Genomic DNA, 26,989 nt, shown 5'->3' on the forward strand with positions numbered 1-26,989 from the left:
TTATTACCCATTGGTCCATTGATTTTGTGTCTGGATTTTATGCAGTATTTTCTCCATTTTTAACCCCAGGGCTCATCTCAGAAGAGCCCCTTTCATCACAGCTGAAAAGCCAGCCCCCAGGAGCATGACTGCCAGTGCCGAGTGCTTCCCGTGTGGCCCCAAAGCCACCATCATCCAAGCCTCTTCTGAAAGAGCCTGCAAACAGCGGACAGCTGAGGGCACACCCACAGGAACATCTGGAGAGACAACCAGATGGCATCTCGAAATACCAGCTGCTTTCATGTACCACAGTGGGTTTCCCCATCCATCATATCACATCTGGATTAACCCTAGTAGGCAATCCTACTGACACAGGCATCTCTCTTCCTCATGGATGTGGGCAGACCTGATCGTGTCTCTTTACAGTTCCAAGTACGCAGAAGAACACTGAACAAGTGATAGCTTAGAACAATAGCCTGCGCTTCCCAATCAGAGCAACACACACAAGAACAGGGGGTGTATTTTGCTTCACTGCTCATCCCCCAGTCCAAGGAAAACACTGCCGCCAAAGGTCATGTGCACTGGAGCACAAAGCAGGAAAAACCATGCCGAAGTAAGCAAAGCTAAAATCACTTCTTTAAAACTCCAGTTCAAAATATCACCTCACACCGGTCAGAATGGCCCTCATTAAAAAGTCCACAAATGACAAATGCTGGAGAGGCTGTGGAGAAAAGCCTTACACTGCTGGTGAGAATGCAGTTTGGTGCAGCCACTATGGAAAACAGTACGGAGATTCCTTTAAAAACTAAAAATAGATTTACCATATGATCCAGCAATCCCACTCCTGGGCATATATCTGGAGGGAACTCTAATTCGGAAAGATACATGCACCCCAATGTTCACAGCAGCACTATTTACAATAGCCAAGACATGGAAGCAACCTAAATGTCCATCGACAGATGACTGGATAAAGAAGTTGTGGTATATATACAAAGGAATACTACTTGGCTATAAAAAAGAATTAAATAATGCCATTTGCAGCCATATGGATGGACCTGGAGATCATCATACTAAGTGAAGTGGGCTGGAAAGAGAAAGAAAAAAGCTGTATGATATCACTTATATGAGGAATCTGAAAAGGGAGGGGGAACATAAATGAACTTATTTACAAAACAGAGACAGACTCACAGACATAGAAAACAAACTTATGGTTACCAGAGGGGAACAGGACGAATAGGGATAAATTGAGAGCTTGGGATTTGTAGATACTAACTACTAGGTTCCTACTGTATAGCACAAGGAACTATAGTCAATATCTTGTAATAACCTATAATGAAAAAGAATATAAAAAAGAATACATGTATGTGTATGTACATTCATCTACGTATAACTGAATCACTATGTCGTACACCAGAAATTAACACACCGTTGTCAATCGACTCTACTTCAGTTAAAAAAAAAAAGCCTTAGGAATTCCATCAACAACATTCTTCCAGGAACATCATAGTGTCAATATTCCAAAGACGTCTAGAGCCCCCTGAATCAGGGTCTAGGATGCCAGAGAAAGGACGGAAAGGAATCCCCAGGAATCCTGGGATTTTGTATAAGGGCAAAGGCTAAGAAGTAGGATGTAAGGACTGAAATCCGGTCAACACTGTTGAATCTGAACACCGTCCTAAGAATGTCCCACTTCACTAACTGGAAGGTCTCCCAAGTAAGCAAAAGCTCGTTGCCATGTGACAACGTCAGGTAATCAGCTTGTCTCTCTCCTCCTTTATGTCTTTGGGGACTGGCTCTGGGTGTCGGCAGCACAGCCCTCCTTAATTAGAGGGTGTGACCAGTCTGTCAGCTAGTGTTTTAACAACATGGATAAGAAAACCATTTTTTCTTAAGTGGATGTCTTGGTTGATAGAGGAGACATGGGTATTTTTCTTTCTGTATTAATTTTCTTTAATGTTATTATAGCAAAAATAATTAATAAGTAAAAGTAATTGTATGAGATTAAATGCATTCACCACCCCTGATCTGACTCAACGTGGCTCAGAGGCCAAGGGTCTCTCGTAAAGGGTTGATCTTGTAAGGAAGTCAAGGAGAGGGCATCGAAATTTACACAGAACACAGAGGTTTGGGAAAAAATGAAGCTCACGGCCATTTATCACTAGTCTTTTACTCTGAAGCTTCCATCCCTCCTAATGGCCAAGAAAAATAAACATTGCCAATCCAGGGTTAACTTCTGCTGTTGTTTGAAACGTTTCACTTTGAGATTAACTCGGCCTCATTGGGGTAAATAAACAGTCAACTCAAAGGCTGTTTCTTCCCTCCCGCAAAGGGTCATTTCCCCCACGCTTCCTTCCCAACAAGGGTCTGGGTGCAGAGGGAAGCTGGCCTATCCCTGGGGCAGGGGTCCTTGGAGGCCTTGGCTGTGGACGGGTGGACTGGCCTTGTCTCTGAATGTCCTGAGCTGGTGTTTACTCCAGTGTGGCTGACCCCACCATCCCTCGTGGTGTCCTGCTGGCATCTGAGGCTGCAGCCCAAGGTCCTCATGGTCCTTCAAATCACCAGGTCCCTGTGCTTTGTGGCCCGGACCACAGGCCCACCTATGCCAAAAAGCTGCTGCTCTCAACACGTTGGTGTCCTTCACCTGGGCAGACAGGAACCACAGGCCATGGGGAACCCTGTACCCCGGCTGCTCTACCACCTCAGCTAGGATCTCAGCAGGCTCAAGGCAACTCTCAGGGAAGGAGCTGGTCATAAATACTGACATCATATCCTCCTTTCTTTTGGTTCCCAAATGGAGCATCCCATTGGCAAGGGAGTCCACAGATACAACCCAACTGGTCAGCTCCAAGGTGGAGAAGCATGGAGGGTGGATGTGATGGACAGAAGAGATCCGGCCAAAACTTTTTCCCTCAAGGGGAGTGGGGAATGGCACGAGCACAAGGGTGTATGAAAAAGAACATATCACTGGTATTTTTTGGAAACTATTCTATCCCTACCCACAGTTCAATTTCTATCACTGTCCACCTAAGTATTTATTTCAATTGGATGCCCACTAATTTGCAAAGTGTTATGATGATTGTAGCTCGCCCTGAGTGCTTTCTGTATGCCAAACATGGTGGAAAAACTTGATGTTGCTTAATCCTCAAAGGAAATATTTTGGGGTAAGCTTTATCATTAACATCTCCATTTCCAGATGGGGAAATCAAGACTGAAAGAGTTAAAGAATTTGTCCAAGGCCATCGAGCTAGTCAAGGGTCCATGTGAAATATAAGACCGGCTCTCCAAGAGGGGCGGGGAGCTGGGAACGCACAGTGGGAAGGCCACATCCTACTTCAGCATCAGCTCCTAAGTCACGCTGGTGGGCGGCATCTGGAATGGTGGGGGCCCCACGCCACCAACTGTTTTTTCAAGAGAAGCTTGCAATCCACCTTGCATAGGAAAGGTCCCACTTTTTCATTTAGTTGTTCAATTCATATTTTTCATTCACATTGGAAAATGGGTGAGTTAAAGAATACACCCCCGGAGGTCCAGCTCGCAACCTCTGCTGGACGGTAGCAGAGGGACCCCGCCCCAGAACCCCAGAACCACTCCACTCACGGCTGTGACGCTTGTCAGCAGCCTTCACAGAGCTGCAAGCCAGGGATGTTTGTTTCCTGTCAAGTTGACAGCCATTGTGTTTGTAATGACAGGAATGTGATAGACAGTGGTTGCCAGCGTGAAGTCTCACGCTGAGAACTTTACATATGAGATATCATTTAATCTCCACAAAACCCTGCAATGTACATGTACCTCCTTCCCCAAGTCCTCCAGGTGAAAACACTGGGCTCAGAAATGTGAAGTCGCAAATACTGCAGGACATCACTTATGTGTGGAATCTGAAAAATGCGACGAACTAGTGAATGTAACAAAAAAGAAACAGACTCACAGATAGAACAAATTAGTGGTTACCAGTGGAGAGAGGGGAGCAGGGAGGGGCAATATTAGGGTAAGGGGTTTAGAGGTGCCAACTGTTAGGTGTAAAATAAGCTACAAGGATGTCTTGTACAAAACGGGGAATATAGCCAATATTTCATAGTAACCATAAATGGAGTTTAATGTTTAAAAACTGTGGATCACTATATTGTACACCTGTAACTTATATAATATCGTACAGCAATTATACTTCAATAAAAAATGGTAAGTCCCAATCCTAAAGTCACAAAATAGAAGACAGAAAAGCTAAGGACTCAACTCAAGCCTCTCTGACTCCCCACACTAAACTTTTTTCTACCAGAGGTGGAAGACTTTCCCCTGCACAATGCTGAAATTCTAGACACCCAAACCAGCAACCCACTGGGACAATCTGTTCTTCCAAGTCAGTTACCAGTGACAACTTCGAGTTAATGCTTTTTGCACTGCAGGCTGCCCCTCAACCATCCAAATATTGTGCTTCCTACGAGCACCATGGACAACTTTAGAACACCAAACAGAAAAGGAGATAAGCAAAGTAAAGAGTGGGCTAGCCTGTCCTCGGAAGTGGGCAGGCTGGTGGAAAAACAAACAGAATCTGCTGAAAATTAATAGGAAGGCAGAGACTCAGCTGAAGAAATGCTAAGAGGTGCCTCTGTTCCTTTTTTTTTTTTTTTACCTGATGTACAGAGAAAATGTCATTTTTAAAGAGTAGCTTTAAAAAAAAAAATGGGTTCCACTTGCTGGAACTCAAAGGACAGCATTCAATGCATAGATTGTATCACTCCCCAGGCATGCTTTCCAAGCCCCAAGAACTTCATTCTCTCCCTGCATCGTAATCTCAGCTTTTTTTCTGGATGTTTCAGCCACCCCTCTCAGCACAAACACTTCTCAGACTCCCTGCACCCACACCTCATCTAGCATTTTTATTCCAATGCAGGAGTAAAGTCTGATCAGACAAGACATTGCAAAGGAGAAAATCCATGGTTACGTATTTCCACCTGCTACGTCACCCGCTCTCCTCACCGCCGAGGCTGAGTCATCTCCGATCGCCCGTCCATTGTCTCAAGCTCCATCACACATTCTTCCAAATGCTTCTGTCATGACTTCTGATGTAATAATGATAAATGATGGTCTGTCCTTTCAAGACACTTATTGCTAAGAGACCCCTTCTTTTCTACACGGAGCTTAGTAACAAATCTCTGTGATCGATACGTTTGAAACGATTTCTGTTCCCCACCCTCCCACAAAACAGCCATTCCCTCGGGCCTTTCTGCTCCCTCTAAGTAGCGCCGTCATCCGCCCTGTTGCTCAGATCTAAACACCAGCAGACACCTTGAGTCCCTGAGTCTTCCTTCCCCGTCGCCGCTCTAGCTACCGCATCAGCAGGCCTGGTCAAGTCTGCCCCCATCCCACCCTCCTGCCTCCATCTCTCAGGAGGCACCCAAAGTGTGCTGCGTCACCTCCACCTGGACTGATGCAAAAACCTGCCGTCTGGCATCTCTGCCTCCCCCTCTCCCATCTCCAGTCTGTTCTGCACAGACCAGCCAGCCGAATCCTCATAAAACGCAAAGCCAAGCACGGTGTTTTCTCCTGTCTCCTCGTTGCTTCTAGAATAATGTCCTACAACATTCTCCGTGAGGCCCTGCCCGCCCTGGCCCTGCCCTGGCCTGTCTCCAGCCTCATCTCATGCCACTGTCCCCCTCTCTGTCTGTTCTAAACATGCTGGCTTGTTTTCTCTTCCTCAAATATTCCAAAGCCTTGACTGTCTCACAGCCTTTACCATGGCTGTCTCCTCTGCCTGGAATGCTCATCTCCCAGTTTCTATCTGAATGGCCTGTCCTTATCATTCCGGCCTCAGATCCAAATTCTTTTGCCCAAAGAGCCTTTCTGACCGCCCGATTCAGAAGGTGGTTCTTAACAGTTTCTCCCTCTGCCTCCCTTGTTCACTTCCCTTCTAGCATTTTCCACAAGTGACAATTACTTTGTTTACTCTCTTGTCCACACTCTGCCCTCCACACCCAGCATTGGGTTGGGGACACCACAGGGATCAGTGGAGCCCACGGGCGCCGTCCCTTAGCTCTGACCGAGCACACACCAGAGTCAGTGAGGGAAGCAATGCCACTGCCCACTGTGTAAAAGCAAACAGCCAGTTCGAGTTATAAAAATATGCTTTCAGTTAAGATCACAGAAGATGTTTTCTGATTATGCTGAGCTAGGGAGTGAGATGCAAAGATGATAAACACATTTAATTTAAAACAGATGGAAAGTGGTCAGTTCCCCACTGGCTATTTGACGTAGGGCCCCCTACAAAGTATTCCCTGCTCTCCAACATTTTACGAGTATACTCTTTACACGCCAGCCTCTGCTCTCGAGAAGGGCATCCCCAGGCCCCCAGCAGTCCCACGATGGCCCTGTTCATCTCGACCCGCCGGGGAAGGCTTGATGGAGTCCTGCGGGTCCACGCTCATTTGCATATCTGCCTGGGTCTGGAGGATGCCCATGCTTCACTACAACTCTATAAACAAGCACCTCAAAGTGAGGCAAGCACTTCAGGATCCTTGAATAGGGCACCAGAGACACGCGGAATAGCCTATTTATTGAGTGTAGATTTCCTTAATGTGCCAAAGCATGCCTTTGGGTGATTGGTTCAGATGTTACAACTTGCTAGAAAAGTTGGAGGTTTCTAGCGATCAGACACAGAGCAGATGTTCTTCCAAGCTTAAGAACTTTGTTTTTCTAAAAAAAAAAACAAAACCAAAAACTGCCCAGCTAGTCACAAACCATGCATCACACAAACTGCTTAAAAGTTGGATCTTTTGAGAGACGCGAGAGAACCACCATAAATGAATAGAGGCTGAAACCACAACTGCAGAAACCAACTTTAAACAGAAAAACCACGCACTTTTTTTTTCCTGTGGTACGGAGAAAATTCCAAGTGCCTGTCCAGTATCAGCGAGGACGGTCCGATAACTGGGGTTAACTTAAGGCTCCCAGTAGGGACACTGTTATTTCTAAATCCATAACTGTTCTCTCATAATGATCGCCTCTAGGATGCTGGTTTTCAGATCAAATTTCTCTAGCTTTCAGGGAAGAACTTACACTCAGCAGAGATCTTACCACGCTATGCTTCTTCAGATGGGCTAACCTCAAAATGCCAAAGCAAAAGCATGTCCTGTTTTCTGAGCCCTTAGTGCAGCGGGACACTCGACAAATCCCAGATGCAACCTTCGTGGGGACAGAAGCGTCACCTTGACTTTCTGCTTCTGACTGACTCTGGTTGTCACTGTGGATGTGGGGTTGATGAATCATGGCCCCTGACTCTCCCCTCCACAGAGTTAATATTTTTAATCTGCTGTCTTTTATTCTCCTCTACCTTTACCCAATACTTTGTCCTCTATCCATCCATCCATCCACCCATCCATTCATCAATATGAATTGAGCATCTGCCTCTTGCTGGATACAGTGCTACATGCTGGGGATACACTGGTGAACAAGACAGAGTTGAGGACCTCATGGAACATAAAATCTAATAGTGGAGACAGGCATAAAGATGGGCCATTTATTGCACTATACTATGGGCCATTACTAGAATGGAGATACTTGAAAGGTGCTGGGGACCCAAGGGAGGGTAGGTCTACATCAAAGGATGGGAGTGGGGAGGTATCACAAACCACACCACAGAGGAAGTGACAAGGAGTTCCCCAGGATGGGAGTGCGAAGAAGGGAAAGAGGGAAAGTGTTACATTCGAGGCAGAGTGAAAAATACAAGGCAAGTCACAGAATCCTGAGGGCACTGGATGGTTTTGCAGATGGAACAGCAGGGTTGAATCAGAAAGGACCCTGCCAAGAGGGATGTTTAAGAGTCACTAAAGAACTATGTTCAATACTCCTCCAAAACAGGTTTTTTAAATTGGTATAACAGGAAATGGATAAAAAGAAATCGTTCGGTGGGCAGTATATTCGAAAAGATACGTACATCTTAGTGTTCATAGCACCACTATTTACAATAGCCAAGACATGGAAGCAACCTAAATGTCCATTGACAGATGATTGGGTAAAGAAATTACGGGGTGTGTGTACACACACATACACACACACACACACACACACACATACGCACACGGAATACTACTCAGCCATAAAAAATAGAATAATGCTATTTGCAACAACATGGATGGACCTGGAGATGGTCATACTAAGTGAAGTAAGCCAGAAAGAGAAAGAAAAATACCATATGATAGCACTTATATGTAGAATCTGAAAAAAATGACACAGATGAACATATTTATGAAACAGAAACAGACTCACAGACATAGAAAACAAACTTACGGTTACCAAGGAGGAGGTCATGGGAAGGGGAGTGGAGGGATAAATTGGGAGTTTGGGATTTGCAGAAACTAACTACCATCTATAAAACAGATATACAACAAGTTCCTACTGTATAGCACAGGGACCGATATTCAATCTCTTGTCATGGCCTATAATGAAAAAGAATATGAAAAGGAATATATGTATATAGATAGATACATAATTGAACCTGCTGTACACTAGAAATTAACACAACACTATAAACCAACTAGACTTCAATAAAATAAATAAATTTTTAAATATGAAAAAAAAAAATGCTGGCTCTTAGATGTGTCCTGACTGCCTGGTTTCGTCCTTGTAAGGACTGTGTTCTTTCACATAAATATGCCTGCTCTCCAATCGTCCTACTGCTGGGGCAGCATTTCCACACTTCTCTCATTATTACCACGTGCAGGAATAAGCTGACAGCATCCATTAATTTTCTTTCCAGATTACATCTTTTTTCGTGCAGTTAGGTGTTCTGATTCAAAACCTTCCTCTTATGACCACGTGTTGGGCCACTTATTTAGGGGCTGTTGAATCACTCAGATTCAACAGCCTGATGGTGGGTTTTTGATGTTCAGAGCTCCCCAGGAGAGGAGGAAGGAGCACAAGAAGGCAGAAGAGCTGCCTGGAGACCAGCCCTCGCCTCACAGTCAGCTGCTGCCGAAGTGGGAAGGGGCCCAGATCCCGGGGACAGGAGACGACGAGGCTGCGGAGGGAGGCCCTTCTCTCAGCAAAACAGAGCCACGGAGAGACGCCAAGGGTGAGGCCAGCCCAGGGCTGCAGACCTAGCCACGCTGGGTGCGTCCTTCAGTTGGATGAAACAGGGCTGTGGAGAGACTGCTGGGGCAAGCGCAGAGCTGATGGGATGGGACACAAGTACGAGGGGGAAAAGCTAAGGTCATGAAATGCAAGTCTGCGGAGCTACCACTGTTCATGTCTGAACTTCCGGCTCCAAAGCTCTCATTTCCATACTTAGGTAGCATCCAGCATCCGGCCAAAGAGAACTGCTCCCAGTGAAACCAAGGCCATGCACACCAGTGATAGCCACGGGCTGGGTCCTGAGTCCCAGATAGTCAGCCTCATCCTTTCCGCGAGAGAATCTGATTCTCAGATGGGAAAGCGGAGAGTGCAGTAGGGAAGGGGTGGGTGGCTTGGCTCTGGCCAAGGACCCACGCTCCCTTTCCCATTCATTGCCTTTACTTCTGCAGAGTTGGGCTCTTCCACACGGGGCTGTAAGCCCAGCAAAGCGCATGCCTGAGCTCCACGCACATCCCAGGAAGGCAGGGAGCAGCCTCCAGCCAGGGAGGCGTCGCTTCCAGAATGAGGAACAAACCACTTAGCGCCAATGGTAGACACCTTCTGAGCAGGGGCAGCAGCCATGGGGCGGACACACAGAAGGGCGGCTGAGCTGGCTGGAAGCACCCCCTCCTTCTTTCTCCTTCTGCACACTCTCTCTCCTGTCCCCTCTCCCTTTGTCCCTCTACCTGCCTCTCCTAGTGACTCCCCAAGGAGTGACTTTTCTTTGCCAGTGGTTCTGGGTGAAACACACGGAGTAGCCTGCGCCCTGAGAGCCGGGGAAGGCAGAGGGGTGTCACCTTTGCATCTCCATCTCCTCCTCCAGCTCTGAAGAGAGCAAACCTTCTGTACGTACATCCACATGATGTTTCTGCTAAGGGTGCTTCACTGATAGAGGAGAGAAATGCCAGGGGCATATTGTTAAGGTAAAGAGTTATCTCTAAGCCTCATTTACTAACTAGGAGAGGCAGTCCTTTCTGGTCATTAAAACAGAACTATCACCTACCCCAAGTGCTAAACAGAGTGACAAATTCCAGACACCAGAGGGGATATAGAAATTCTCCTAATTTCCCACACACACAAAATCAGAAAGGGTTTTGAGTTACACAGTCATGGCTCACTTTTTGAAAATCAGTTTCTATTCCTTAAAAGTCGTCTTGGTTTCGGTCACATTCAGGCCAATGAAAGCTGTGAAGACGTGAGCCAGGTAAGAGAGAGCTTGGAAAACGGGTCTTTTGCAAAGCCTGGTCTTACTGCCCAGGCCTGAAACTAGGAATGTAGGGGAATTGTAGGGCTAGGGAAAAGGAGAAAGGAGCTGTAGCAAAAGTAGAAGGTGAGGCAGAGGTGAAGACCCTTTATCTTAGGATAACGACCTCCGCCGTGAAGCAAGGCATGTGCGGAACCTTCACTGCAAGGTTGGGAATGAGCTGTAAACCTCAAAGGCCTGTCTCCCGGCTCAGACACTCTCTCGGGGTCTGCACACGAGCCCAGAGCTCTCCCAGACACGTCCACGCAGCCATACTCACTCTCCCCTGCCCTTCCAACCTTCCTAACGTATATTCCTCTCCAGCTCTGCTTAAGGATCAAAGCCTCCTTTGCTTTTTCACCTTTGTCTCATGCGGCAACCATTTGTACAAAGTCAACTTAAGTGACTTGGAGATTTAGAGAGTGCATAGGACACAAAAATGGGTTCAGCCTTTCCTTCAGTGAATGTTTGTGGAGCACCCACTGGGTTCCAGGCACTGTTCCAGGTGCTGAAAATACCTCGGTGAATAAAACCAACAAAGATTGTCAGAAACACGAAGGTGGAGAATGCATTTATGGGTCCCACCGCCCTCTCCAACTCATCTCCAGCCTTACAGAGCAACGTGGAGAGAGGGTGAATTTGAAGACCACTTTCCACCCACCTGTGGTCCCTCCCGTCTGGGTCAAATAAATCACCCCAGGAGAGCAGCAGTGCTTGCCGCCTAAGACAGGAGTGCTTTAGAAGCTTGGGAAGCGGTCCTGGGGGCCTGCAGGCCAAGAGCCCACAGACTGCACCCCTGTGAGCTCGTCTGTTTCTTATTTTCCTCCCACTTGAAAGTGATTAGATTTTTCTTCCATTCGGGTTTTTTTTTTTTACCCACTTCTGACCCTGAAAGGCTCAGGAAATTACGAAACAAATTTTCCAACAGATGCTTCTTACCAGCGTCAGACAGTCCTACACAGCTGCCAGTTTGCTCTCCCTACATCTTGCAAGCCCGACGCATTGCAAAGAGCAGCCTGAACTGAATGGCCCTGCTTGCTTGCGGCATGCCCGGCTCCAAAGCGAGGCTGGCTTTCATTGCCTGATGAGGCACTTCCAAACCTACGGGGGTTCAGCCAGGCAAGAGATCCCGGCAGGAAATATGCACAGACGTTAAGATGTAAAGACTGACAGTGGAGGGGTGGAAAGAGAGAGAGAGAGAGAGATTCGGAAATGTTTAAAAAGAAGTGGGCTTGCTTGGAAGTGTGTGGTTTCCACAGCAATTTTTGGAATCTCGGTGCAGAGAATAGCGGGGGTGACTGTTTCTGAAGAATCCGCAGCCACTCCCCAGTCAGAAGGTCATGTGTTGCATGAAATCTGAACCACAGCCCTTGCCTCCGATCTGCCTCTGCTCGGGGGTATCTGGGGCGACATGGAAGACTGCAGATCAAAGAGGGAGCTTGCTCCAATTTGTCAGAGTCAGGGAAACACATCATTCAGACCAATAGCGGGTAACTGCACATTCTGCGTAAACACGCTCACCCAGACTAGACGGTTTAGCAGAGCATGACTTGGTTTTGTTTTTTGGTTTTTGTTTTCAGAAAAGAACAAGATGATTGGGGGAAAAAGGAGAGTGGAGAGGGCAAAGGCTCAGAGAGAACGCAGGGTCCGCCGCGCACATGCTGTCTGGCTTTGTGCAACTCTAGGATCCCCGATGTTGGTGCCGTGGTTTTTCTCGGGCAAAAATAGAGCTCAACATACTCAGAGCCTAAAAGAATCACCCAGTTTGGAGCGATCTTGAAGGTCATAGTCTGACCACTGAGAGCCTGACACACAGTAGGCGCTAAATAACTCTTTAACTCATCAATGAAGTCATTGAGTGAAGGAACCAGCCTGGCTCCCATGCGACATCCCTGCCAGCGGTGACTCCACCTATGTGTAAATGCCACCATGACGCGACCCTCTGCTGAGACGCGCCCCTCTGTCTTCGGCAGCTGTGGCTGTTGGCAGTGTATGTAAATTCAAACCCAAACCCAAATCCAAACCTGCCTCCCTGCAGCTTCCACCCTTGGTTCTAATTCCATCCACGGGGGCTGAGCCTGGTGTGTTTGACCCCCTCTCTGCGTGGCAGCCTTCAGAACTGGAAAATAACAGCCATGTCCCCCGCTGGATTCATTCTTCTTCAATCTAACTATTCTCACCTCTTTCAGTCATGCCCCAAACAACAGAGTTTTAGGGTTTTCGTTTTCTGCAACAGCCTCAACCCTCTCCTCTGAATGAGCTCTAGTTTGTCCAGGTGCCCTTGAGCTGAATTCAGGGATTCAGTTGCGATTGGACCAATCCCCTTCCAGTTGCAGATCCTGTGTCTATGGATGCAGGCAGTGGTCCCAGTGGCACGTACACTGGCTACCATTCATTTCATCTTACCCCAAACCTGGATTTGTTTAGATCTCATACTTGGGTAAGGGGGCTCAAGGACAGAGAGCAGCTCCTTCTCGGGTCTTCTCTTCCTCAGACAAAATTAGACACATCTGGCCTGATGGATGACTTGCTATTCTGGTTAAATTCTGTTTAGGCCACCCTATTCCACTTCCCACACCATTACGCAAACTTCCCGTGAGTCAGTACTGAAGACGAGAGGCATCCTGCCCTCCCCTTTCACACTAATTACAACTTTATTCAGGGATTCCTTACATGATAACAGAAACATTGGAGTATTCCTTGCACATGTCAACACTGGTCAGTTTGCCAAGTATTGTCAGATACTTGGAGATAAACTTTATGAAGTAGATTTGTATATCAGATAGAATTACATTTGAACTGAAGAAATAGAAAGCGTTCCACCCACAAAAAAGAGGCATATATTTTCCCCGATGACAAGAGGTCCAGAGAAAGGCAGTGCAGGGCTGGTAGGAGGCTCCGTGATGGCATCGGAGACCCAAGACGTTCACAGCTTTCTGCCTCTCCTCGTCCTCACAGGAGGGCCATCTCCTATAGTGGCTTTAAAAGTTAAATGAGATGGTGGATATAACTGCAGGTATCAAGCAAGTAGCAGCTGCTGTCATCACTGTAGCATTTTTGAGCAGCTCCTACATGGCAGGCCCTGTGTTAGGAGCTGGGGATTCAGAAAACAATAACGTGAAACTATATTCGATACCTTGTAATAACCTTTAATGAAAAAGAATATAAAAACGAATATATGTATATATATGCTTGACTGGGACACTGTGCTGTACACCAGAAACTGACACATTGTAACTGACCGCACTTCAATTTTAAAAAACAAGAAAACAATAATGCAAGCTTTGCTCTGAAAGAAATCACAGTGTTTCTCTAACACGCCCCCAGTTCAAAAGTTGGCAAAAAAGCATAGCATTTTTCCATTTCCTTTCCGTGAAGAGATTGAAATTCAATGCATTTCACACATTTTCAAGCCGCTCGCCCAGGTCTGGAGGGCGGCCACTTTCAGTAGACCGCCCTCCTCTGGTTGGGGAGTAGCTGGGATCATGCTGAGAAAAGGTCAGATTGCCCACGTATCCAAGCAGGCTGCTGGCACTCGGCGTGTTTTCTGCTCACTCATTCAACATTTACTCTGTCACCGACATGCATTAAGCACCTACTATATGCCAAGCTTCATGCTGGGGACTGGGGCTTCAAAAATCAGCACAACCCAAACTCTGTTAAAGAGCTCGGAATCTAACACTAAGAGGCAACGATTCCCTTTCTGTACCAAAGAGGTGCTTTCAGGATTGAGGGCATGGAACTAGTTTTGAGGTTATAAATACTCATTTTTTAAACTTCCTCAAGTCTTCTACGAGTATGTGTATCTCTCTCTAGGGTTTAATCACTTGCAGAGAGTAGCCTCTTTCCAATTTCCCCATCTTCTCCCCCTGCCACCATTCCCTCACTGCCCCCCCAAAAAATTATCACCAAGGATAGGATCTTGAAAGGTTACCAAAATGCTATCCTTATTTCACAAAGTAAAAGAGGAGCATGAAGCCACAGCCTCCTCTTCCTTCATCCCTTCTAACCCTCCAGGTCCTTCCACCTTACAAAGGGGCAGAGTCCACACCCCGAGGCACATCCTGAGCCGGGGCGGCTGCTGGCCTCTCCTGCCTGCGGCATAGTCCCTGCTTCCAGCAGGACTGATTGCACACGCAGCAGAAAGCAGACCCTTGATGACTGAGAAGGCTTTGGCAAAGCCCAAGGAAGCGGGAGTCCTCTTTTAAGATAACACTGAACCGGTGGCAGCCGTTTGATACAGAAAGTGATGTGAGCTTTGGTTTTGTAAAATTAAGACTGGATTTGGTGTGCCTGAGTCTCCAAGGGACCCTTCCCCCCAGAACATCGCAGGCTTCTACAAAGACCAGAAATTGCAACCTGAGATGCAGTTCAGCTAGAAGAAAACCTAAGTTCCCATTCAGACCAAGTTCTCTTTAAAACCCTCGCCCCCTTCCATTTGTTTCATGAACACTTACTGAGCATCCACAGTGGTCGAGACACGACACTGTGCTAATCCATCACCACCACACTCCCACCAATGACAAATTTTAAAACATCAGATTCCCACAATGGTCTGAAAATTCAGTGATTTGGCAGCCCCCAGAAATAATCATTCTGAGTTTGTTTCTTTGTTTTTTTGTTTTTCAATTTCCTCTGGCACCCTGGGGGAAGCTGCTAGGTTAAGCTTCCTCCATTCTCTATTTTTAATTGTGGTAGAAGGACAACGCCTCACCTTGGGCTGCTGGAGGGAGGGATTCGAGAACCGCAGCAGCAGGCATCACTGTTCGCGACATCGGCTCCCGAAATCTGGGGCAAAAGACATGAGCAACACCCAAGGTCGTGGCTGGTCCAGTGGAGGACAACATCAAAGCAAACCTAGGGATGCAGTCATGCCCTTCAGTGCATACGTGTGGGAAGAAAAATAACCGTCCAACTTTAGGAAATTACATTGCACTACGGCAGAGCTGCCAGCACGAACATGAGTGAGGAACACAATGACCAGTTGGGTATTTTTCTTTTTTCTTTTTCTTCTTCTTTTTTTTTTTTTTTTTTCCAGTAGAAGAGAGCCTTGTATCCCTAAGTTGCTTTAAATGCGGTCACACAAAACGTCTAGAATGTGGACTGGATGATTTCAAGGTCCCTTGGGATCCTGGATGCTGTACCTGGATTCAGCCAGCCAGCCTGGGCTTGGTTTGTTGAAGGCTTTCTCATGAACTATATGCCTAGCTTGCATAAGGTTTCTGGACTTGCTGAGAAAACTTCAGACAGCTCCTCTCTATTTGGGACACCAGAACTTGTCTCTTGGCAGCAGAGGGTGGACTGAGGCACCTACTCACCCAGAGGTCAGCAAATCTGCCCTGCCTCCTGTTTTCCTATGGCTTGCAGACTAAGACTGGTTTTCCCCATTTTTAATGGGTTGAAAAAGAAATCGAAAGAATATTATTTTGTAACACTGGAGAATGATGTGAAAGTCATAATTCAGTGGCCATGAATCAAGTTGTACTGGAGCACAGCCAGCCACGCCTATTCATTTACATACTTACATATTGTCCGTGTCTACTTCCGCTCTGCAACAGACCATGTGGCCCACAAAGCCTCAAATATTTACTATCTGGCCCTTTGCGGAGAAAATTTGCTGGCCTCTGCACTCAAGTAAAAGGGTAATTCACAAACGCAGAAAAATCAGAGGCTCACATAATTCATTCTTTAATTAACCTAATTAAATGGCCATGTTGGAGTTCCTAATGATCTTCTCTACTCGGTTAAACCCCCAGAGGGAGAATCAATTCAACTCATGTGGCCTTCGCAAAGCAGCTTATGAATAATGCATGTGGCAAGAGACCTGGTCACCATGCTGCTCACATTCCAGAAAAGCAAAAAGAACACCACCGGGGGTCCTCTGACCCCTTAACAAGGGCTTTCATTCTTGGCTCTGGGTTGAGGGTCTGCTTCTTTCTTATTTGCACAAGCTTCTTCCTTGTTCTGCTCTGGGGTCAAACCCAGAGCAATCAGCCCTATTCCAGGGGTAGGAAGCGAGCAATGTGCAAGGACCTGACAGCGCGCCGTTTCTCTCCCCGCCCGCCTGGAACAGACTGGAAGCTGCCAACCCCTCTGGGACCTGTTTATCCACCATCGATCTCGGGTCAGACCGCCACAAAAGCTGTGGGACGAAGCTGGGAGCTGTCTCCACCGACAGGAAAGAGCTTCCAAATACACGATGTAAGTCTTCCAAGGACCCCTTCTTTCCTTTTTCCTTTTCAGTCTGTAATTGTGCCCCATGCAGGGGTGAGCTGAGCGAACGAGGTGCAGAGACCAGCCGAAACCAATGGGACAGGAGTAAGTGGTTTCTATCCACCGCCATCTCCATCCCGCCCTGACGCCATCTGAGACCAGGACAGGGAGAGAAGTGTAGCTCCGAGTACAAGTCACAGTGCACTCATCACCCCCCTCATTGGGGGTCCCTAAAGCGAAAACAGAAAAATCCTCAAAATAGGACAGTTTTTGATGTTCCCAATGGTTTCTTCCACCCCCGGCCACCTCTGTTCCTCTTCCTTATCCAAAATTTCTGCTCCATTTCCACCGTGTCAGGTGTTCCGAGTTTTATTCTCCTAATACCGTACCCTCTGGCTAATTTTCTGGGTTCATTTTGCTTTGGATCAAAGAGATGTGTTTGAAAAGTGTGGTGCTAGTCTAACCCTTTCTCCCTGTTGTCCTAAAAATCTAGAAATGACTTTCTTCAAAACTTCACTGTTCACTCAGGGGACAAACTTCTGCTGAGCACTGACTACATGACACGTAGTCCGGGTAGACGGGTGACTTATGTAGATGGATGAAACACAGGCCTTGGGGTCTGGCTGGGACATGATCAAGTCGGGACACACTCACGGTGACTCAAGTGGGGGACACAGACCCTGGGGGTAAATGCTACGGAAGCCCAGAAGGGGAACTAACTCTGACCGAGGAGCCAGAAAGGCTTCTGGTGGTGATGACACTTCACTGGAAGCCAAAATCAGAGTCCAGAATGATGAAGAGGAAAGAGGCCAGGGAAGGCAGGAGAGGGTTGGAGCGGGGAGGTGACCTCAGTAGAAAAGGTGGCACAGACTATTTTAAATGTGATGATGGTGGTGGTGGTGGAGCGTTTCCTCAAGAAAGGCAACATGACACATCAGGGAGAGGAGCAGAGCCAGGGGAGGCCGGGGTGGGGGTCTCTCTCATCATTCACCGCAGATACAGGTCTGCCTTCGGTCCACTCTGGCCCGAACCACAGCCCTCAGTGTGGTCTGGCATCCTCTAAGGTCTATTGGTATCAATCTGTCGCTCTTCAAAGTGCACTCTGGAAAACACCTTTCTTGGAACAGAGTCGCCACCCTGAAGCTACAAGTGTGAATTTAAATATGCAAGAGGAGGTGACAGAGACCTGGAGAAGGCCCTCTCACCCTGCTGGGTCTCAGTCCCTCCACCTGGGAAGGAGGATGTTTGATCTCTAACATCCCTGGCGGCCCCTCCATCTCCCGCCTGCCTCCAGAGCTGCCCGTCCGCATCCTTACGGTCAATGCTGGAAGAAATAAAACAACACACATCTTTGTTTCCTCTTGTGTGGGAGGCAGGAAATGGCCTAAACCCCTAATTGGGATGAGATTCCTGTGGTGTATCCAGCCGCCCACTCCTCAGCACACCCCCACCTCCCAGGTGTCTTAGCCAGAAGGATGGACACACTTTGCCAGCAGCAGGCAGACCCATTCGCCACCACCATGTTGCCAGCTGTACCCCTGCCTCTGGTGGGTGTAAAAGGATCACGATGCGGATAGAGACAGCATCTCCTGAGGCCCCTCTGCATACAGAGAGGGCCAAGCATTCCCGTGTGGTCAAGAGTCTAGGCTGGGCACCACTCTCCCGCTGACCATGCTTGGGCAGAGCAAGAGGAGGTACCAGTTCTCACGGAGAATATGATGCACAGGTAGAATTTAGGACTCTGTCATCTGCCCAAAGAGGCTGGGCCAGAAGACAGGAGGTGAAGGTGAGACGGTCAGGAACTGGGAAACCCAGGTGAGAGCAAAGGTCAAAGCAGTTGAAAGGCAGGTCAGGTGCTGGCGGAGCTGTGGGCACCTAGCAGGAGCTGCTTTCAATGGGGAGCTCACGGACTTGTGTCTGGGCAGAGAGGGCACATGTGGGGAGACTCTCTGGTTTGGAAATCCACTGGTTTGGAAATCCACGTGAGTGTCTGTCCTAGCAGAGTGCAAACGGGGCTCTTCAGTTTCCAATACAAGTGAAATTAGAATCAAAAAACAAGACCCTCCATCACACTTCCAATCCCACCGCCCACTTCCAGGAAGGATGTCCTTTGACCCATGGCATTCTTATCACGCCCGGTTCTCATAAACCATGTCAATGACAATACTTTAATCAACAACCCGCCATAGAGGTGGGTGGTGGTGAGTTGAGGTCCCACAGTGAGTGGCACAGTCACAAGGAGGGCTCAGTGCCCTGACCCTCCGTCTAATGTGCCACACTCCCAGCAGCAAGTGGAAGCACGGCCCTTTTATCTGTGTCCCAAAGCCACAGAAAATTAAGAAAGTTACATGGAAAGCCAACTTGTGAACAAGGGGCATGAACCACAGCTGCCTGTTCTAAAAAGTCCACCTCGAGACTTGTCTAGGTGTCGGTCTGTGGTACTTGGTAACCACGTGCTCTCTGGGCTCCTCACTGCAGGCGCACCTGCCCCAGCAGGGCCCCTTCCGGCACTTCATGGACATGAAGGCGGAGAAGAGGCTGGCTGGCCGGAAGGAGCGTCGCAGTCGCTTTGGAGACATCAACGTGCACAAGTGCTATCAGTTTGGGCAGGTCTTCCGCCCTTTCCAGGCCCTCGCCTCCACAGTGAGCAAGCTTTCCTTTTCTAAAGGGTTTTAAAGTCTTTTAGTGAGAACCATGACAAAGCCCAGTTCTTTCTTCTTTTGAGGGATGCATTAGTCAGTTCTGGCCACAAAAGTGCTGCATAACAAATCACCCTAAAACTCAGTAGCTTAACAGTCTCAAGGATCTATGTTTCTCACTCGCTAGCCTGCAGGGAAATATATTCATTCTGCTTTTGTTCACTGCAAGTTCATGGGGTTGGAGGAATAAAGAATTGAGAACAATAACCCCAGCTACCACAAGAGACTAAATTTAGTCTCCTTAAGCTATGCTTAGAAACAAAGCCATTTCAAGAGGAGAAAGAGGTCTGGGGAAAAGGGAGATTTTTTTGATAAAGAAAGATGTTCTGGTGCCCGTCCTTCTACCTCACCTGTTATCTTCTAAACCCAAGTCAGTTCGAGTGGGGCTATTCCAAAAATGCATTTCCTTGAAACTATTACTGTTATGTCTGTGGGGTACTTTCTAGATATACATTCTTATGATTCTAAAATTTGAGTGTGCATACAAATCACATGCGAAGCCTGATTAAAATGTAGATTCCCAGGCTTGTGCTAATTCCCACACAGAGAGTCTTGGGTGGGGCCTTGGAATTTCCTTTTTTAATGAGGTCTCTATTCCCCACATTTATGCATCATTATTCAGCAGGGCTTCCCGACCTTGTTTGCTTTATCAGCACCCCTAAGTCTGAACGGGCCCAGTGTGTCGGGCCACCTGTAACCTGTTCACAGCTCAACAGCATCCACTGGAACCTGGGTCAGATGCTTCCCCTCATTGGTCGTTCTCACTCTTTTCTGAACTTCAAAATTGTCTGGGTAGCCAGCCATGCTGATGCCCAGGCCTGACCCAGACCAATGAAATCTGCAGCTCTGGGGGGTGAGTCCCCAGCATTATTCAGTCTGTTTTAAAGCATCACTAGTAGAATGACTGCCACATCCCGGTTTTCCCAGGACTGACTTGCTCACTTTTCCTAGGACTTCCCATCTTTTAGCACTGAAAGTCCTGAGTCCCAGAAACCCCTGGTCCTGGTTTTAAAACTCAGTGTCTCAAGTCCCTGGAACTTGTGCAAACCAGATGGTTGTCACCCTATCCCCACTCGATTCCAACATGCAGCCAAGTTCAAGAACAACTGCTGTCTGAATTCCCTAGAAACTAACCCCATTTCCTCCCGTCACAGGTAGCTCTGCCCATCTACCCATTCACTGGCCAACATTCCTTAGGCATGTGCATGTGCCCAGAGCTCAGCACTCTGGAGAGTCCAGGAATATAAATTTCAGCCCTACCCTCAAGGAGCTTCTAATCTGCTGAGCAAACTGAGCCACATGCTACAAACACAAATAAAATGAAACAGTCTTAGTAGCAGCTCCATAAATTGATAGACCCAGAAGGAGATGAGGGTTATCTAAATTTGAAGTGCCTTCTGCTAACTCCAGCCCCACCCAAGGTCCTGCTGAAAACAAGGTCTCCAGATGGGGACACCCTCTCAACTCACAGTTCCGCCTGGGAAGAGCAGATCTCCTCAGACTTGGAAACAGAGGTACCCTTGTGTTGAATTCTTACTGTGTGACAGGTACAGTGCTAATGACGTCACAAAGCCTTGATCCGCCTGACTTCTACCATATTAACCTCATCTTCCTTTTATCAATGACAAAAGGAAGATGAGATATATTAAGTGACTTGCTCAAGGCTACTGTTCAGTGGTAGAGCCAGGATGTGAACCTACTGTGCTGAAGCAGGTGCCCCTCCACCCCACGCTCTATTTCATTGTCATTATTCCCTGCCTGATAGGAGATGCGAAGACTGGCTTTTCCCCAAGACCTGCCCGTGAGTCCGCACCTGCAGAGTCTGGGCATTCTGTGCACCACCGAAGGGAATCTTCAGGACTTACCCTCGTCTTCTCCAGAGCTGGGCTGGGGAAAGGACACCAACAACCATGAGAAAGACAAACCATCAAGCCGCATTAAAACACCTTTAATCCCCCCAATAGTTAAAGCAGCAAAATCTAATGACATGAAACAATAAAAATGACAAAACTGCATGCTGGCCTTTCCCTGCAAGGCTTTGGATTAAAACAGTTAAGAGCCCCGGGACTCAGGAATGCTGAGACACTCTTCAAACTTGACTTAAAGAATTCCACCAACACGCTTTTGCGAGAACATTTTGGGGACGCGTGAAACAATCAGAAGCTGCACCACGCAACACACTGAATCCTCCGTAAGGACGCTTTTCTTGGAAGTCGGAAGATGCAGGGGAGAGGATGGTTATACGTCAATGAATCAAGGACCCCGTTCTTTCTAATCCGTCTGGTCTACCATCACCAGCATGCTGGATGGTGATCTTGGGGTTAGCACCTCGTGGTCACAGTGTGGTTGGCATTGCACCGAATGCTGCGACAGCCTCGCAGGATCGCATCAAACACTAGAAGGCTGAAGTTTCTCCTTTTGTTACACACACGCACAGAGCCAGAAGGAGAACCTCTCCCGCAAACCACTTAGCAGATTCCCCAGCAGTTCTCCTTGGCTAGGATGAATTAGGGTGGTGTGGCTGACCCACGCCATAACCACACACGAAGCTGGGAAGGCCACTATTGGGTATTTACTGGGAGGCAAGTTCTACCATCAGGAAAAGAAGGTGGGAAAACAGCCGATAGGGAAGCCATTAATGTCTGCCACCCAGGGACACTCACCAGTGTGCAGCTCAGACCACTCTGGTGAGAAACGTCTATTTGTGCCGAGAGAAAACCTGCCTTCTTATAATTTCCAAGCATCAATCCTAAGGTTGCTTCTCCACCATAAAAAGCTTTCTTTTTTTATTATTTTAAAAGTAACATATTCTTATAATAAGAACTACTCAAAGGTATAAATAAGAAAATAATAATTACCCAAACCACACCATTTAGAAACAACCCATGTTTGCGTCTGGGAAATTTTAGGTTGCTTTTCCATCTTTTGCTTTTATGGATCTTTGGGCCCAGATCCCTTTTCCATAGTTTTGGTTGGGCTGTTTCTTGCCACCATTGCCCAACAGTCCTCAGAGGGTCACCGGCCCCACTTCCAGGGCCCCTCCCACGTGGCTGTGGTGACCAAAGTCATGGCACCTGTTTGCATTACAGCACTGTCCCTGGGTAGGTGGTCTGTCCCTTCCTTGCTTCTAATTTTTGAACAGAGTAAACAACCCCCCAAAACAAAAACAAGACGTATTCCTTCTTTATTTTTAACCCTTAACCTTTTTCGCAGATTCACGGAAAGCTCAATTTTTTTAACATTAGCGTGTCTACTTCTGAGCTATGTGATATGCACAAACACACGGTCCCCTCCTTTCTGGCACAATGTGTCTTTTCAATCTAGGGTAAACAGCTCCCTTTGCAGCCTTGCTGATGCGTTCAACTGTCTGCTTGCTCTCCCCTTACTGCCATCATTCACGATGGCACAGGCAGAATTTTATATTTCGGTGTTTCCCATTTCTCTTAAGCCAGGGATCTGGCTGCGCTCTCGGGCCGTACCTGACCCTCCTGTTTTAGGTCCATGAAGTCTGACGGGAACGCAGACACACCCCCTTGTTTCCACACTGCCTACTGCTGCTTTGTGCTACAACAGCAGAGACGACTAGTTACGAATGAGACTCTGCAGACCGAAAAGCTGAAAATGTTCACTATCTGGCCCTTTACGGCAAAAGCTGGCTGCTCTTTCTTAAGCCAAATTCCCCTTTCCAGGTTCTGACTAAGGGGTTCTACTTCACTTATCTCCACTTTTTGTCCACCTACCAGCAAAGGAAGTCAGGAACGTATCCAGTTCCCTTCCGAGAAGGACCCATGGTAGGTGGCTGCCTAATGCTGTCCCCACACTGTTCCACCTGCCTGAAGGCTAATTTGCCATCTGTATTAAGAAACCACCCTGCATGTCTTGTGCAAGAGCCGGCTGCTCGTGGATAAGCTTCTGGCTTTCCTTTTATTCCAACCATGAGCCGCTCCTTCCCACCTGCTTCTACTTTTAGGAGGAGCAAGGCTGGCTCTGCACGGGCGCCAGTGAGGGCTTAACCTCAGTACTGCCCAACCCGGGCACTGTGTTTTCTTTTACACCAGGTGGAGCCTTCCACCCAGACCCATGCAGCGGCAAAGCTCTGGACAATTGCAGTGGAAGGCAGTGAGAGCCTGAGACCCACACAGGAGATCTCTGACACTTAGAGCACGTGCCCAGGCATTCAGAGGAAGAACGGCCAATGCAATTCACAATGGACAAGAAACATACATCTTTGCAGAACCCCATTCACCACACAGCAAGATCTACCTAGACCAAGCTTTTCTTCTACTCTAGGACTTGCACAAGGCAGGACGCACAGGTGAGAAGTCGTAATAACATCAGCCAGCGCATCCTGAGTGATGACTTTGTTGCAGGCGCTGCATTAAACGCTTTGGGGGCTGCACCTCATTTAATCCGCACTATTGTTCACGAAATTAATCCGTTACTATTAAGGATGAGAAAACTGAAGTTTCAAGAGATTTCACAGCACCATCACATTCCAACTCCGTCTCTCATGCAGGCACTCGAGGGGCACCCTCTGCAGCCCGGACGTGCTCTCCCAGGCTGGCCCGGTGCACGACAGCCCCGATTAGCGGTCATTTACATTCCATGCTTGTTCGGAACCGCCACACAAACGTCCTTACCCACTTGTGCCCTGCAGTTTATCTGTCCTTTGCTCTTTTCTTAGCTCTCTCGATTAAAATAAGCCATGCATATATGACAAATGTTAATGGATTCATCTGTCACTGCTTGGAGACAACATCTTTCACTGTTGGCTGCTGCCTGCAGCCTCCTGGCAGCCGAGCGGGGCAGGCGGCTTTTGTGGCAAGACCCCCGGAAGCGGGGCGCAGGAGCTTTGCAGGTGTGCAAGGTCCATGCGGAGAGGGGTCAGGGGGAACTGAGGGGAGCAAGCTGGAGGCTCCTGGTATGGTTAGTGGCTTCAGGCTGTTTCAAGGAGAGCTTTGCCACTTACGACCGTGGGACCTTGGACATGACACCTATGGGATGTTCACGAGTCTGGCTCCTGGTGAAAAACCTCTACGTGATTTTTCAAGCCTGGCCATAGGCGGTTTGTAGGGTTTCCCTGGCAGGCCCTGCAGGAAAGCTGCCCTCCCCACACCGGGCCTGGTGAGAGCCGTGCACTGCAGACTCTGAAGGGAGTTGCGGTCCAGGACTGACATCCCTCTGGCGTGCTATGCTTTTCACACACAGTAATCCCTCTGTGTGTGCAGGGGGATTGGTTCCAGGATCCCCTGTGGGTACCACAATCCTGGGATGCTCAAGTCCCTGATACAAAATGGTGATGTCTTTGCTCATAACCTACACACACCCTCCTATATACTTTAAGTCATCTCTAGATTACTTCTAATACCCAATACAATGCCAATACTATGTAAATAGTTGCCTGTGGGGACACAAGGGTGCAAATTCAAGTTTTGGTTTTTGGAACTTCTTGGAATTTGATGCAACAGTGGGTTGATTTCAGGGATGAGGAACCTGTAGATACAGTGGACCGACTGTATCTGCCTTCCTAGCCCTGGTGCCTTCTTTCCTCGGAGTCTTTATCTTGGGGCCTGGGGTAGATAGAGGCCTTCTTCAGGAGCCTCCACCAGGCCTCCTTATGGGGCAGGAAATGAGGAAGAATCTTGAAGACCCTATTCTCAACCCAGACCAAGAACCTGGGGCTTTTCTACTCCCAGCCTTTTCCCCTCCCTCCCCCGCCAACCACAGGTGAGAAGTCATAATAAGGGCCCCTCAATGGTGATATGACCCCTCACCTGCTCTGACCTACCCCACCCTCACTGTTCCAGGTGGGGAAATGGAACAGAGGAGTCAGCATTTTCTGTTTTCAGAACTTTTGCTTGTACCATCGCAGTAAGAATTTGAAGGCTGAACGCTTTCATTTTTGGCTTGTGCCCTGAATCGACTGCCCGGCCACCTGGCAGCCCAGTGTTCCCCCTCCAGCTCACTAAGTGCCCGACAGACATGCCCCGCTGTCCTCCTGCTGTCCCAGAAGTCCTCCGAGGTCGTGCCTAGAAGGTGTCAGGCACATAATGACTACCTGATGGGAGCTGCCACTGCTTCTTGCTTCCCTTTTCCAAGGCTTGATTCTAAGTCTCAGATCCAGACTCTGTGCACGTGTGTGTGTCTCAAACACAGGAAGAAGGTGTGAGACATGACGAGGCTGCAAAACCCCACACAGCAGCCCCTTAGTCTGCGACACTCCCTCTCACCAACCTGACGGCCCCAACTTCCTCTCTAATGCTCACCTTCTCCCCGAGAGTGAAGAAATGCTCCTCCTGCCCTCTCACAGCGGGCTGTGTCTTGGACCCTGGCTGGGGTGTCCTTGGGGTGCACAGAGCCTGGGACCCTCCCTGGGGGAAGGCACCCCCTGCAGCTGGCTGTTTACAACCAGGAAGCAGGACCGGAGCCCAAGGAGATGGGGTCAGTTCCATTTTTACGGTGTTTTAGGGACGCCTTTGACTTGATATTCTAGAAATTGATTTTCTTATTGTGTGTTAATTAAACTTCTCCATCTGCTTTGCCATGGTGACTGCCGGTCTGTCACTGGATAAAGGAGTGCCCTCACTAGCCCTCCCCAAGTGCTTCAGGGTGGCAGGGAGGACAGGACATCTGTGATGCTGATCGGACTGGGCCTGCCTGGGCTGGGAGAGACCCGCCCTGACATGAAGGCACACAGCTGGTGACCCAGGCAGACAGCATCTCCAGTCCCGGGAAGTTTCCATCCACAGGGGATTCTGGTCCTGAGGTTGACAGGTAAGGGAGTGAGGCAGGGGGAAGAGGGAACAAGGAGGGAGAGAGAAGGGACCCTCTGCCCTCAGACTCTGCATCCATCACCTAAGCATCTCCCACATGCCCGCCAGGCCCATGCCAGGCCCTGGACGTAAGCAGCAAACTGGACAACATCCCCGCTCACACAAGGCCTCAGTCTCCTCTCCCCACTGCCCCTGCCCAGCCCATTACCCGCACCCTCACCACCCTGCTCTGTGCCCTCAGATCCCGACTGACTGACTGCCGGAGCCGCTGTCTGGATGGTGGCAGCCACCACCGTGGCTTGGCCTGAAGCAACCTCTACTCGGACTGTCCACTCAGGGTGCTGGCTATGGGGACAGGCGATCCCTGTTGCACGTGGGGTGAGGAAATCTGAGATAACGTCACATCGGCTGGCGAAGTCTGTACCCCAAGGCACGTTCATTCATTGGGCAGGTGTCTGAGTCCCTACAATGTCCGAGTGCCGGGCAGGGACTGGAAGACTCAGGGGAGGGTTCTCATGTCATACAGATTTGCTCTCTGCCCTGACCCCAGCCCGGAATGTAAAGGTTCATGGGAAGGACAAGGAAGTGGCTGCAGTAAAGGACAACACGCGAGTAATCTCTGTGGGGAAATAGGGGGTTCTCTGGGGGCACCCTGGCAGGGGATTTGGCTTTACCTGGGAAATCAGAGAAGCTTTTCTTGAGAAAGTGATATTTCAATGGAAGCAGGGGCGAGTCAACCAGAAGAGAGGCAGCTTCCAAGCACGGGTGAAACAGCACAGACGAAATCCTGGTGGTGAGAGAGCACAGCGCTCTCAAGACATTGAAAGGGGGCCCGTGTGGCTGGAGTGAGAGACCGTGCAGGGAGAAGACCGCGGACCAGGCGAGGCGAAGAGGCACCTGTGCTGGAGCGGGGGCTCACCCCAGGAACAGTGGAGACCCACGGATGGGTCTCAAGCATGGAAGAGCTGTGCTGGTTTGCC

At 48.5% G+C, this 26,989-nt stretch overlaps 1 protein-coding gene across 1 annotated transcript; it reads left to right on the plus strand.

Annotated features, from left to right (window-relative positions):
- The first annotated feature begins 1,622 nt into the window (after positions 1–1,622).
- On the plus strand, positions 1,623–26,317 carry LOC135323175 (uncharacterized). The gene is made up of 7 exons (XM_064494924.1): positions 1,623–1,728; positions 16,336–16,525; positions 17,380–17,388; positions 19,016–19,180; positions 22,926–23,027; positions 23,207–23,355; positions 26,251–26,317. The coding sequence occupies exons 1-7, from the start codon at positions 1,661–1,663 to the stop codon at positions 26,315–26,317; spliced, it is 750 nt and encodes a 249-aa protein (XP_064350994.1). The 5' UTR covers positions 1,623–1,660.
- The last annotated feature ends 672 nt before the right edge of the window (positions 26,318–26,989 follow it).

Source organism: Camelus dromedarius, chromosome 16, assembly GCF_036321535.1.
Source record: "Camelus dromedarius isolate mCamDro1 chromosome 16, mCamDro1.pat, whole genome shotgun sequence".
NCBI classification, from domain to species: domain Eukaryota; kingdom Metazoa; phylum Chordata; class Mammalia; order Artiodactyla; family Camelidae; genus Camelus; species Camelus dromedarius.